General features: G+C 43.9%; 1 protein-coding gene across 3 annotated transcripts in view; it reads right to left on the bottom strand.

Annotated features, from left to right (window-relative positions):
• usp6nl (USP6 N-terminal like) overlaps positions 1-14,194 on the bottom strand; it is a 69,849-nt gene that overhangs the window by 31,693 nt on the left and 23,962 nt on the right. Inside the window, exon 1 of one of the 3 annotated variants that reach the window (XM_037121928.1) lies at positions 7,167-7,284. The exons of the other annotated variants lie outside the window; for them this stretch is intronic. Coding sequence (XP_036977823.1) covers positions 7,167-7,236 — 70 coding nt within the window. The 5' untranslated portion in view covers positions 7,237-7,284. Of the gene's footprint in view, positions 1-7,166; positions 7,285-14,194 lie in introns of those variants that run through there. 3 annotated transcript variants of the gene reach the window in all.

Below are 14,194 nucleotides of genomic sequence, written 5' to 3'. Positions count from 1 at the left end.
TCATGACAACCTGGCCGGTGCCAACATCATGATCGTCACCAGTTTGTCATTAACAAGACGGGACATGTTTGGGCGGGTGGCAGTCGGAAAAAAAAACAACAGAGCACATCGAGTTAGTTTCAGAGCTCAGAGGGGCTGAAACACAGAAGAGAGAGCGAAAAGGTTGTTTTGAAACTGTATCGGAGATCGTTTTCGCTTTGATTTTTAAAGTAATTTCCCTTTTTTTTTGTTTTGTTTTAGTTATACTGTGATATTTTTGTGTGTCCGAGGGAGACTTAAAACAGAATTTAATGGATCAAACCCTGCTGACATCTGACAAAAGATACAGAAGCATCTGCACCAGACGACAGAGCAGCTTCACTCCTCAACATGAATTATATGTTTTTAGGGACTTTTTGTGAAGTTTTTTTTCTAATTTTAAACAAGTTTGTAACAAGCTAAACATCCTTCAGCTTCAGTGAACTTCATCATGTCGTTTAATGGTGGAAATCTCACAATTCTTTATCACAGTTTGTTAAAAACTTTTCTCAAGGTCTCGCTCCTGTTCGGTGTTTGGCCAACTGTTCATTCATGTTTTCAGTCGACTGAATATATTAAATATAAGCAATATAAAAGCTGACAGTCTGTTAAGCTAACAGCTCTTGATGAAGGTCACTGCATCATTAAAGTTTACTGCCCTAATTGAGAACGCTTGCTTGAGGTCACACACAAAGTTCTGGTGCGTACGAACGTTTCACAAGATACTTTTAAAAATACCTTTAAATTCCATTAAATACAAAAATGTGGATGCAAATGTTTCCCTTTTTTTTTTTTGTTTTTGCAGATGAACATGAAAACTAAGATCTGTCAGCAGAAATGCAATGAGAAAACATGACGATAAAAAGCAGGAATCACATTTTGTGTCTTAACGTTTTTTTAGCCACAATAATGAAGAATTGACCGTGTTGTGTTATAGATTTGCAATATTCTGTTGTCGATATTATAAACTGATGAATTCTGTTCCTGCCTGGCAAGTAATGACAGTCATGAGTGTCAAAAATATCTAAATATCAACACAGACTGATTTTAAATAATTGAAATGTTTTCAAATACTAATTTTCTGCACTTTTGATACAAACCGTACCAGCTTGGCTTCTTCACTCTCACTCTCACTCGACATAAACACTTAATTTTCAAGCTAATCGCAAGAGAGTAATAAAAACAAATGACAGAAAGGCGCAGTGTTTAATATATAATATATAAGTGAGTCACAAAATGTGGACTACAGAACAAAACATGTCGTCGCCAGTGTGGATTTATAAGAGGAAGAAAACACGACTGTAATTTATAATTCATCCTCCTCAAGAGTTCAGAAAGGAGGAGAAAAGTGTTAACACACAATATTATAATAAATCATCCATCTTTGCTCACTGAGTCTTTCTCACCCTCAGGTGTGCAAAACTTACAGGGTGTTACCTCATTTTCACAGTACAAAAAAATGTGGATTTATATGTGATCTCGTCTGTAGAAACAGGCTGAATCCATATTCCTAATTAATAGTGTGACATCTATATCACAGCAGACGACGGAGGCGATTCATGCAGCCTTTGCAGACAGTGTTTACGTACCTAAGCACATTTAACCTCCATCACACCAGCTCGCTCTCAATGCATCAGGCTGAGCTCAGTAATGATGTTTGAGGGGCTTCAGAGAGTCGTTTGATACATAATTTAACAAGACGAGGTGTAAGCAGCGGGCAGGGATCAATACATTCTGCTGAATCTGACACGAGCAGAGAAATATTAAACAAGCCGAGAAGAAGAAAAATCAGCATTTAGGGATGAAACTCAAACATTCGGCCGTATGAAGCGCGGCGCAGCTTCGCCCTTTAGGGAGGACAGACGGGCAATTAGCTCGGCTGCTGCGGCGTAGACGTCAGCAGGCGGCCGCAGCCTGAGACCCGCCGGGCCTGGACTGTCTGCCGACCCTCCTTAACAAACCTTCCACACAAACACATGCGAGCCTGATCACCCACACCGTGCCCACAGATGGCTCACAAGTCGGCATGCAAAACAGATGAAGGTGTTCTTGTTGGAAGCTTCTGGTGCAATATTTGAATATGTGAGTGAACCTTTTCTCCTCTAGTTGAGCGTTAGGATGCCACAGGAAAGAGAGAGAGAAGTATCAGGGCTGCTGAATAATGCAGTGAGATACTGAGCTGCCGGCGGTTCTGACCAGGAGAAGCTGCAGTTTGGCAGCAGCACAGCTCTGCTCCTCCTCCCCTCGCGCAATAAAAGACACTGAACTCACTAGTTTTTTTGTTTTTCTGCTTAAAAAAAGACAGCAAATCAACAGACCAACAGAGAGGTGAATCTATCTGTAGATAAATAATCTGGCACGCCACCTTTTTCCACTTCTGTCAACAGTTGTGTTTCCGTTTAACTGGAGCAAAAGCTACGTAACGTCTGGTACCGTCAGAGGATGGAGATATAGGTGACGTTATGCTCGGCTGTAACAGGAAGAAGAAGTAGAGGTCGCCAACCAGAAACAAAACCAGCTGTTTGCCAACTGCAGATAAACCTCGACGAAGAGGGAGAGCTTTTAAAAAAAGGTGTTTCCATCTCCATCGGTCGCCCGTCGAAACAAAAATGTGGCATGATCAGAGGAACCGCTAACTTATGCTAACTGCAGCGGTCCTTAGCTAGTTAGCTTATTTAGCTGTGCAGCTAGCGGTTTGGACTGGGCGCTTGGGACCAGGAGCACAAGAACTTTTTACAAAGTTAAGGAAACTCTTTTAATTTCGTCATATCAATCAACCTGATTGACGCACTAAAAAAACACTGCTAACGAGACAGTTCCTCTGCACATACTGAGGGTCTAATGTTAGCATCTTGGCTAATAGATATCTACAACATCTATTTTGAGTATGTACGGCTTAAAATGCTGTTCTGGTCGACACAAACACAACTTGCAATGTCCCAAGGACTCGGCCCCGGCTGTGGGATGGATTTTGTTTCCCTCCGTTTGGTTTCCTTTCTCTTGCTGCAGGTTATAATTTATTAAAAAGAGCTTTGATAGTTTTTGTGGTACAAGTTCAGGAGGCTCGTCATGCCTCAGCGTGTTTCCTTGCCACATGGACATAATCCCCCCCAAAAAAACTCAGCTTCTGTTTGTCCTCGCTGAGTTACTCACACAAAACGAAGACACACAGGGTTGAATTCTGGAATCATAATGAGGTCCCAGGGTAATTACGCCGAGTTTTAAACGAGGGCAGGGGTTGAGGCCTCGGGGCTCCTGCAGGCTACTGGAGCCGAGCCACGAGTCATTACGCTGACAGATTTCTTAAACCAACACAAAGATGATACAAGTGTCCTTCCTTCAGATTCATACGGCGACCCGTTTCCCCCGTCAGGCAAGAATTCATCATCAAGAGGAGAAAGAGGAGAGCAGTTCTTATCCATTTCTTCATGTATTAGTCGGCGTCGGAGCTCCGCCCTCACACAGCAACAACATCTGCACCTCGAGTCGTCACACCTCAGCACCTCGCAGCTTACACAGCACCGCAGTGTGTGAATATATGCATGTGCGTTGCATCTGTTGGAGGCCATCTCTAAATCTGCCTGCATTGATCCGAGCTGAGAGAAGAGCCAAGGTGAATTCCTCCGCAGGGCTGATGGACGGAGATAAAGACGACAGCCAAATGGAAAGTGCGAATCGTTCCCGGGCACTCGATAAAAGGGGTCCGAAATCTTTGAAACGCTCTCTGTGTTAAGTGTCTGTGCCTTTAGAGCTGATTACACACACTTTTCCTGCCTCACAACAACTTTCGCACGCCCGTCATCGAGTCGAGTACACACTCGCAACGGCGTTGAAGAACCAGCGCAGCGAGTAACTGCAGCCTGGAGCCGGAGGCCGAGTGCAGGTTGTGATTGTTAGAGGTCCCACTTTTAAAAAAATCAATAAGTCATTACAACAAGAGTTTAGTAAACAAACACGACCTGTGCCAACAAGACTGGCAGCCGCTACATGACTTTAGATTGGGTCTTAAATCTGGAGTTCAGAGGTGGGACGTCAGTGTTAATGCCTCTGTATTTAAACATAACCAGGATATTCTCCCGACTTCAATTAGGTGGTTTTAGTTGCCAAACCTTAACATGATGGAGCAAGTTGAGTGCTAATGCTTTAATCTTAGCAGCTACAGTGAAGATTTTGGATTAAAAAGGGGGGAAATAACAAAAATGTGTGGCTTCCTACTTGGATTACTCTGTGTGAGCTGAATTATATGTTTTGTTTTTACGTTTTAAAAGTCCTCGGCTCCGAGAGATAAACAGAAACATCCTTGAATCAAACTCGGCCGTGCCTTTAAAAGTCCCCACATTAAAAAGCAATGTTCTCTTCCTTCTCATTCAATAACAACTGTAATGATTGTGAAATTATTATTTTTTTCCTCCCACAACACAGCGTTACGTTTCACCGCACCAATATTAACAAAATGCTCATGCCCATGGGGAAGCTTTCCAACTGCAGCCAGCAGTCGGCCCTGAATGTGATAATGTTTTTTAAATGATTCAATAACAGCTTTCAAACACTACAGAAAAACAGCGATAAGCTGCTGGGGAAAACCCAATTTATGCTGTCGGAGCGCAGATAATTCACTTTTCACAATTCCTATTAAAAAACCCAGCGTATTGAGTCAGAGTGTAGGTGACACCTCTGGGCTGAATCCATTAAAATGATCACCGAGTCGTCAGCGCGTCGGTTCAGAGGTTAAGTTGTAGAATTACGCTCCGTTGATCGCTGGTCTCTGGTGTCAGATAGAAAAATGAAAGAGTCTCGACTCCAACTGTCATTTACTCACTAGGATTCAGGATAAAAGTAGTTTCTAGCCCAAAACATTGACGTCCAAGCTGCAGAACATTCTTGTGAGGTTTAACCGGTCCTCCATGAGTGAACTGTTACCAAAGCAAGCTGACAGGAGACGACAAGCACTTTCAACCTGAATACAAGGCTTTAAAAGTGAATCATTTCAAGCTTCTATCACGTAAATACTTGATAAGGGCAGCAGCTGACCACCAGAAAATACTGATCCAGTTAGTAATTTGTCTCATAGAGAGTCTGCTCTGGCTTATACATGCTAGTAGTGTCATAAAAATGAAGAAAGGAGTCGTCAACAATTTGTATTGTTTTCCAGGAAGCTACAAACTCTAAAATACCGATGCAAATACCTAGAGAATGACATGCAGAGCAAGACCGATGTGATAAGACCATTTATGACTTCATGGGAACTTTACAGAACTTCACCTGAAACTGTTTTATCAATGTTTTTCGTAAAGCCAATTTAGGTGAACACCCTAAAATGCCCCCATGCCATACACATCCAATGCAAATGTGGGTACACATCCACCCAGCAATGGGACAGACAGTGAAAGTACTCAGAAAAAAAATTACCATAAATTATCATCAGTGTCCTAATTACAGCACATTTTGGGAGAAATCTACAAGAAGCACCAATTTACCTGCCCATCAGCCCCTCGTTAAATTCATGCAAATCACCCCTGAGGAAATACCGAAGCTGCTTTTTTTATTTGAAGAGCAGTGAAGCTAGAAGTCAACAAGCTGTGACTTTCTTCCTCCTGCAGCGGCAAAAAAAAAAAAAAAAATAGAGGATGTTCTGGAGAAACAAGTGACTGTACGACAATAAAAACACATTAGCGAACACACAGATCGAGGCCATCGCATACAAGCTGATCCAATCAGAAGACAGGACGGGGGGGTCAGGGGTCGCAGGGTGTTCTGTTACCTCGGGCATCAAGCTTCATTATTCATCGCACGCCGGAGAAAACGCAGCTGCAGGACACACATATAAAGTTTAACACTCGCGTCCCACAGCAACAGAGCTATTACAGTGGAGACTCCAGGGGGCCGGAGTCCATCCGTGGAAACACAGAGCGAAGAGAAAGACGTTTGACCTCATCCACAGTGACATTGAAAACAAAATCATCAGCTTTATTAATATTAAAACTGGAACGGAAGCTGTGCAGTTACACAGGAGCTGTAAGTTATCTGTGGATTTGATATTTACATCAGAAAAAAACTGTTACGAGAGGAGAAGGTATTGCGTTTAAAGTGAAGGGGGGAAATGTCACGTCATGCTTAGAAGTCTAACCCGACCACAAGTTTTTGTCCTCGAAGCGAAATTTTTCCAGAGGATGGCGAAGACGTGACTCGCCCTACTCTGATAATCTCATCCTAGCCTTAACGCCAACCCAACCAACAAAGACAGCTAGTCCTAGTTGTTGCTGTAGTAAGTTCAGTTGGTAAATTTGTAAATGAATTTACAAAAGCAATGGTTATTCTACTTATTCTGCCTAAAACCGCCATGTTTTCCTGAACCTAACCATCTGCGACAATACAAAGAAAGTCAGATCCACCTGTCGCTGCTGCACATGTCATTTTGACCTCACGGCCGCTTTACCTATTCAGTCGTCAGGTATGACGATGTGTTGGACGGGTCCTGTGTAACGTCTGAATGTGCGGTAGAGAACCAGAGCGAGCATGTGTGGGTGGATCGTGTCTAAGTATGAGCGAGAGTTAAACAGACAATCCAGACAGCTCAGCGACTTCCAACTCGCTTGCATAAATCGTTTTAAGAAGACGCTGTCCCCCGAAGTGTGCGCCGCGATCTCCGTTCATCCCCCGTCTATCCTTCGAGTACAGCCGAGAGCAAAACTTGTCAACTAAATCTTTGTGAAACTGACCCCAGAAGTGTAAAAGCCTCGGATGCAGAATTCAGACCATCGCTGGATTCTGAAATCTACTTTAAATTAACGAAGATGTCGTTGATTAACAGCTCCTGACAGCGAGGCGAGGCAGCTTTCATTCTTGGGTTAAATGACCGACATTCACGAACAGAAGAGCAGCAGCCCTTCACTGCATCAGGGGAAAATAACCAATAACCAGTTTTAATAAAAGAGGCTTGTTTGCCCCTTATATTGGTCTAATCCTACTGAAAACATTCACTCAGGCTCATAAATCCTCTGGACTGCAGCCCTCTGCTCAGATTCAGCTTTTTCCCTCAAATTCTGGTATTTCTTTAGGTGCTTCAAGACATTTTTTAACGGCATCTGTCTGACTTTAAAGAGAAACAGAATCTAGAAACAAATGTGATGTACGCTACCGGCACACACCTCCGAATCTGGCCACTGCCCTGCGTCTGGACGGCGACACCAGCTCCTTGACGATCTGTAGGACCTGCATGCTCACGGGGAGGCAGCGGCAGAGGCAGCTGGACGTGCCACAGGGCAGAGGCAGCCCATTCTTGCCCTCTCAACCCCCTCAACCTCATCCCTCCCTGGCTCCTCCTCAGGATTCATCCCCTAATGCTCCACATCGTGACTCCCGGCTCCTGGGGATCTTGATTTCAGCATCCCAAACTGCCGACTCCCCCCATAAAAAAAAACAAAAAACAAAAAAAAAACCCAGCTCTTTCCTTTGAACCTTCTGCTCCTCCTTTATCTTTTCTTGATGTTATTCTCAGATTTCAACACATGCTTTAAAAACTCTCCGGCGCTCAGACGTCCTCAGATACTCTCTCTCTTGCAGCTGGTACCTGATGAGTGCTTCACCTGCTTCCACTGCTGCCTCCGCTCCACATGAAAACAGCCTCTAAATCTCAACTCAACAACTGGCAGCTGCTGAAAGTAGCGGAGGATGCTCCCTGGCAGCGCCGACTCTCCGCAAAACTGAATGTGTTCATCCCGCGTGTGATGCGACGCTCAGCTGGAGAGCTCTCACAAACCCTCTTCAGTCGGCAGGCAGCAGCAGAGAAGCAGAACAGAGCGGAGAAATCTTCTTTTTTTCCTCTTCTTGTTGTGGATCAATACATGCACAGTGGACTGCTGATGATGCTTCTCAACTGGCCAACTCTCTCATCTCCTCCTCTGACTCCTGTTATCCTCTCCCATCAACCCTCTCCTCCCATCAGTCCTGCAAAATGCGGGGCTGCTTCGCTCGCCGTCCTCTCCTCACATCATTTAAATTCGTATTAATGACCGCTTCCACTCTCTCAGCCACAGCATCTCCTTCCCTCCCTTCCCCTTCTCTCTGCCCTCCCTCCTCCTCCTCCTCCTCCTCCTCCTCCTCGTCTCCCCGCTTCTCATTGTGTTGCTTTATGTCTCCGTCACCCAACCGCCGTTTCCTCGCTTCCATTCACTGTGATGCTGAGAACGAACATGAGCAGAATGTAATGGGGTAAAAACTTCACAGCAGGAGGTGTGTGTATATGTGAATGTGCCTCAGTAACGCTGTCGCCCTCAGGTTACACCCTCTCACATTTTCAGAGTGTCTTTGCTGCAACCTTCGCTCCCCCGTGGTGCCGGTTATTGCACTGAAGACGTTTTTTAATCACTGTTCAAGACAAGAGAAGCTAATTACGACATCACATGTTGTCTTAGAATACGCCAAACAAACGGTCACACTTCGAAGTTCACAATCTGTCGAGCAACGTGTCTGTTTACTTCATGGTGTGATTTGTATTTAAGTTACAGTTTTATACTGGTTTGACTTTTACAGGTGTTTTTAAGTTGACTTCTCTCGATCGACAGCTGGTTTCTCATGTGGTGTTCCTCAGGGATCCGTCCTCGGCCTCCGCTAGCTTTTTCCTTATACACAGCTCCATTTGGGCATTTATGAGGTCTGTTGCGTGATTCTGCCAGCCTTTAAAACTGTGTTACTGTGGGCTGTATGCAGAACTGAATGTGCTTCCTATAATTTGAAAAATCGCAATTTGTGGCTGCAACTCCTTGTTGATCAGGGATTTGTCGATCCTAAGTTTCCACAACAACTTCCTCTTCAATCTCCTTCAAACAGACAGCAACTGAATGAGACAGACAATGTATTTTTTTTACAGGCTGTTTCTTACACAAAGACTTTTCACACAGCACTTCACTCAGGGCTAATAACATTCTTAGAAACCGACTCTGGGGCAGGCTTAGCCCAAGGTTAGCATGGTTTTCTGCAGAAAACTGACTAAAGTACAGCTACAATGGTGCCCCGAGTGAAACAGACAACCCAAACAAAAGTCTTTGACAGCAGTCATGTCACTCAAGCATGCAAACATTACTTGCATGATCTGAAAGTCATCTCAACAATGACAAGAACTCTTGCACACAGTCTAGATTTCTGCTCAACCTTCACCAGGTATGTTGCAGCGTTGCAACACTTCCGTATGCTGCCGACATTAAATTGGAGGTTCACAGAGATTCACGTAACTATAGATGACTTGTTTGTTTGTGTGTCTTTGGTCAAAAAAAACACAAAAGTTGCAAATTCATCCTGGGGTCAAAGGATGTCCCTGCACAAGATTATTTAGTGAGTCTTTTTCAAAGATTTGTTCAGTCTTTATGCACCAACTGGCAATATTTTCATTTGTTTGAATGGCCTCATATGATCGAGGTCACTGCAGCGTCGTTTCTCAACCTACGTACACGATATCATTTGTGAACGAGTGAATTCTGAGAGCAACATTTATATAAACACACCGGCTGAAATAATCAATCATGCTTCACTTGTTGTCAGAAATAAAGACTTTGTGGAGTCGATTATGGATTAAAATGAGATAAAACTGAGTTTACGTCTTCATGCAGGACACATAATAATGTCTATTGACCCTCTTCTGTTAGCTCTAAGTTAGTTTTACCTTCTCCTGCCCGTCTCGTTCACTCTCTGCCTCCGTCCGTTATCACTCCACATCAGCCTCTCCTCCCTGTTTCTCTCTCTAACTGCATCATCTCGCTGTAATCAGTCAATTTGTCCGTCCGGTCGGTGATGTATCGCTCATGCTGTAATTTCTTCATCTCCACACGGGTTTGTTTTCCAAATTCATCACTGAGCTCTAACATGAAGGTGTTTTGTTTGACATCATTCCTGTTCAATGTAGAATTGATCAGTTTTGGGTTATTCAATGTGGAATAGGACTTTAATCAATACAGGCAATTATGAGCAGGTGTATGATGTGATCTGAAAGCTAATTCAGAAGCTTCTCCAACCTGAACATTTCTTGTCAGATGCCTATTGTTACACTGGTACTTTGCAATAAAATTTAAACTAATGGTATTTAATCTAAAATAATATTCTGGATTAAATTCCTAATAATTATTTGACAGACATGAGTATAATCAAATTAAAGTCAAGGTCAAAATTCAAAAAATAAAAATTGAAATGAAAAAAACAAAAAAGCAAAAATGAAATAAACTTCTGTTAGCCGTCATCCTCAAAAAACCCCAGATCATCGTCTCCATCACCGCTTCATCCTCCTCTTCTTCTTCTCCAGTTTCAGATCCAAACTGGATTTCCCAGCAGCCCCTGCGGTGAGTAATGTTCTCCTATATCTATACTGGAACCAGTCAAACGGTCTGAAGATGACCTTGAGCAGCGACACGGCAACACCTTCGAGGCATCACATGAACACACAATGCCATTAGTGCCCATGTTGAACATGACACACACACTGACGATGAGATACCCCCCACACACACACACACACACACACACACACACACACACACACACACACACACACACTGCATCTTCCCAAGGACAGCATGCAGAGAGGAGCAGCAGCATAGTCGGGTTCATTTTTTACACAAATGGAGTCTCTATAAACCAACCAGCTGCTCTGTGTGCCACAGAACACACACGTGTCCGACTGATGAAATGTCTCTGTTCTTGTTAGCGCGTCGATCCTTCCGGCACCGAGTCAAACGGTCCAATTACTGCATTGCTGAATTGACACTGCAGCTGCTGTTGCTATGCCTCAGACCCACCGTTGCTAGGCTGTGACCCCCAGCACTCGGAGGTGAAAGTGTGGCTCACCTCTCAGTGACGCCAACACCGACCGCTGATAAATTAGCTTCGCGGCTACAAGAGCGACACTCAACAAAAGACCAGTGGCACCTTACATGCATCACAACACCCACGCTAATTGTTTTCTTTGTAAAGGACCTCGGTTCAACATTTCTGCAGGTACATGCACCTGGATTGGACTGTGGCTTATCGTCACCTTTTCCAACTTAAGCGGCAGAATAAATGTTGGCACAGGACGTCTCTGCATGACAAAAAAGAGAGTAAAAAACTCATGTTTTTGCTTAAATTGCCCAGTTTTGTTGTTGCCACATATGCGATTAGAGACGTCATGAAATCTGGTTAAAAACACCAGTTTCTGTCGCCACAGTTACGGCTGCAGATGGCCCAACTTCCCGTCAAACATATATATTTTTTTGTAGCCGCAAACACGGCTGTGAATTGTCCCTCGTCAAACTCGTCCACTCTTTTGTTCTAAGTGCCGTATCGTAGGCAGCTGGACACGTTTCAGTTTCTCCACCTCTCATCCCAGAGGCCTCTTCAGTTCTGACTAACTGGAGTGAAATGTAATTATCCAATCTAATATCTTGTCTTGTTATCTCTAATTATATTGTGCTGTAACATTTGTAGTTTCTATTTTGATGCTGCTCTTTTTAGACGAGTTTAAAAATGGGCAAGCGGCGTTTAAAAAATTCATTAGGTCCAACTCACAGAGCAGCAGCAGCTCTGATAATTACTCCAAATACTTTTTTTTGTGCATATTAATATTGGCACATCTCTGCTACTGTAGCAACAAACTCCTCACATCTTTCTCTGGCGCTGCTGCCAAAGACGACGAGAGGGAACTTATTTTTTTGAGGAAATCGTATCATCTCAGTGTTACACAGATAAGATAAAAATGTTGAAAAGACGTATCTAGTTAGCTGCAGCTGGAGAAAACTTTTTGCACTCTGTATTCACTTTCTGTGCTGCACTGTGACTCGTAATGTGCAGCCTGGCCTTGTTAAGGTGCTGCAGCGGGTCTGAATTGCGTTAGAGGCGTCAAATATGATCCACTGCTTTATTCCGTGGCTGGTATTTCATCGTCCTCACATTCAGAGCACTCGCAGGTTTCTCAAAGCCCACTGTGTCAAACTTTTCACACTGGGTTTCAGGAGGGATCATCAAAGGAGATGCACAGATGGGGGAAGAGGAAAGAGGTGATACGGATCGAGCTGCTATCACTGAGTTGTTATTGATGGAGCCCTCGGTCTCCTCCCAGCAGCACCCACAGGTGCTGTCATACAGGGGCCCTCTCACACACAGCAGATCAATAGGCCCTCCACCGGTTCGCCTTAACGCCCTCTTGACTGAGAGGAGATGGTTACTGTAAGTCTGTCCGAGTCGCTGATGCATCGTGTCTTTAATCTACAGGCCTGATAAGAGCAGCCGGCTTCACTCAAACTGGCAACCGAGACGCCGTCGATTGCTGCGATCGGGTCTTCGATCTTCGGGTGTCGGAGAGAAGCGACGCTGCACAAAGGCTGGAAAAACAACTGTAGAGAGCAGGGAAGATGTGAAGCAGCAGGTCGATACAGACGTTTCTGTAACGCTGTTAATCAGAGATGCAGAAAATGATGATTTTAATCTGCAGATGGTTTTCTTCAATAATTGTTTCGTCTATAAAATGGGGAACACACTTTCTCAGAGCCCACAGCGATGTCTGGAGTTTGTGTTTTTAGTTCAAATAACACTCAAAACGATTAATATTTTAATACGCTCTCACAGAAAAACAGCAAATTCTCAGCTTGAAACCAGAGAATATTTGGCGTATTGGCTTTAAACTAGTGAAGCCTGAAAAGAGAAGACTGTGATTTAGATTTTCAGGTTTGAATAGTCAAAACTAGACGATCTTGACTTGTTAATTCATCAATAAATCATGTTTCTGAACTGGATGTATTTTGGGGGTGTGTCTCCTACTTTCCTTCCCAGACGTCACAGTAACTCAAACTTTACGGCGACTCTGAGAGGACACACCATTATTTTTTTGTGCTCTTTTTGGGACCTTTAAAATAAAGATGTTAGCAATCGTCAGGCCTCTGTAGTCGATGGCTGTCTGCCACTCGTTCACTGGCCAAACCCTCGCAGTTCTGATTCCAGATGTGAACTTTCGAAGGACTTTCGTTGCCAGCTTGAGAAATACTTTTAAATGAATGATGACAGTTAAGGAATTCACAAATAAAGACCATGTGAGACAGAAGCCGTGGAAGAATTATTAAATCACAACGAACAGGGAGGAAATCTACTGTAAGAGAGACAGAAAAAGACTCCAACAGGAAACACAGACGCTTTAAAGTCCGTATTGTCAGAATTACTTCAAGGACTATCTTCAGTTATCGCGACGCGACGTGAATGAACATTTTCTCTGCGTGTCAGGAAACACACTGCTGAGGTTTTTTTCAGCTGGATGTCACGTCTTTGTCTCCTCTTCAACTCCCTCCACACTGTCGTCGCTCCGGTCTGAACCTCCGAGTGGCGACACCAATTTAACGCAGCGCTCCTCTCCACAATGCTCTCTATCTGCCTCCTCTTCCCACTCCGTCTCTCCGACGGGGTTTGTTTCGGGTCGGCGGCGGCTGCCAGAGGGACTCGCTCACACACACAAATCATACAGACATAACGGCGGTGTGAACACACACTCGTCTGTTGTCCTAATGGCGGCGTTCTGTTGGAGGGGGCGATTGAATTAGGCCGGGCGCTGATTGCTCGGCGCATTGATTAATGCTGCCTGCTGCGCTTCAGTGCGTCACGGCACTCAGAGTCCTGCTGCTGAATGCCAATGAAACGCCGAGCACGGGGACAATATGAACATGAACGACTTGACTGAAACCGAATGAGATCAGACGTTATGAAGCTCTCACACACGGCTTAGCTCGCCAAGATTAATGGCTGGTTGTGATGCCAGAATAGCTGGTTTTGAGATGAAATTAGCCACAGACGGTCAAAATCTGCAGAGGATGAGTTCAACAACCGGGTTATTTTAAGTTCATTAGTTTCTCAATTAATCGATTAGTCGTCTGGTCAATAAAATATCTGAAAATGGTCGATCTGTGTTTCCTAACGCTCAAGATGACGGCCTCAGATTTCTTGTTTTATCCAAAACCCAAAGACATTCTTTAAAAAAACACAATAATAAAACAAAACATTCACATTCGAGAGCTGAAATTGGAGAAATTTAACAGATCATCAAAACAGTTGACAACAATTTAATAATTGACAACTCAGCGATGAATTGTTGGAGCCTCACCACCGCGTCAACATCTCCAACTCTTTTTTAAATGCAATTTAAATAATAATCTGTCAGATTTATCAAGAC

This window comes from Acanthopagrus latus, chromosome 14, assembly GCF_904848185.1.
Source record: "Acanthopagrus latus isolate v.2019 chromosome 14, fAcaLat1.1, whole genome shotgun sequence".
Taxonomy (NCBI): Eukaryota; Metazoa; Chordata; class Actinopteri; order Spariformes; family Sparidae; genus Acanthopagrus; species Acanthopagrus latus.
This window is presented reverse-complemented; position numbering and strand designations above follow the sequence as displayed.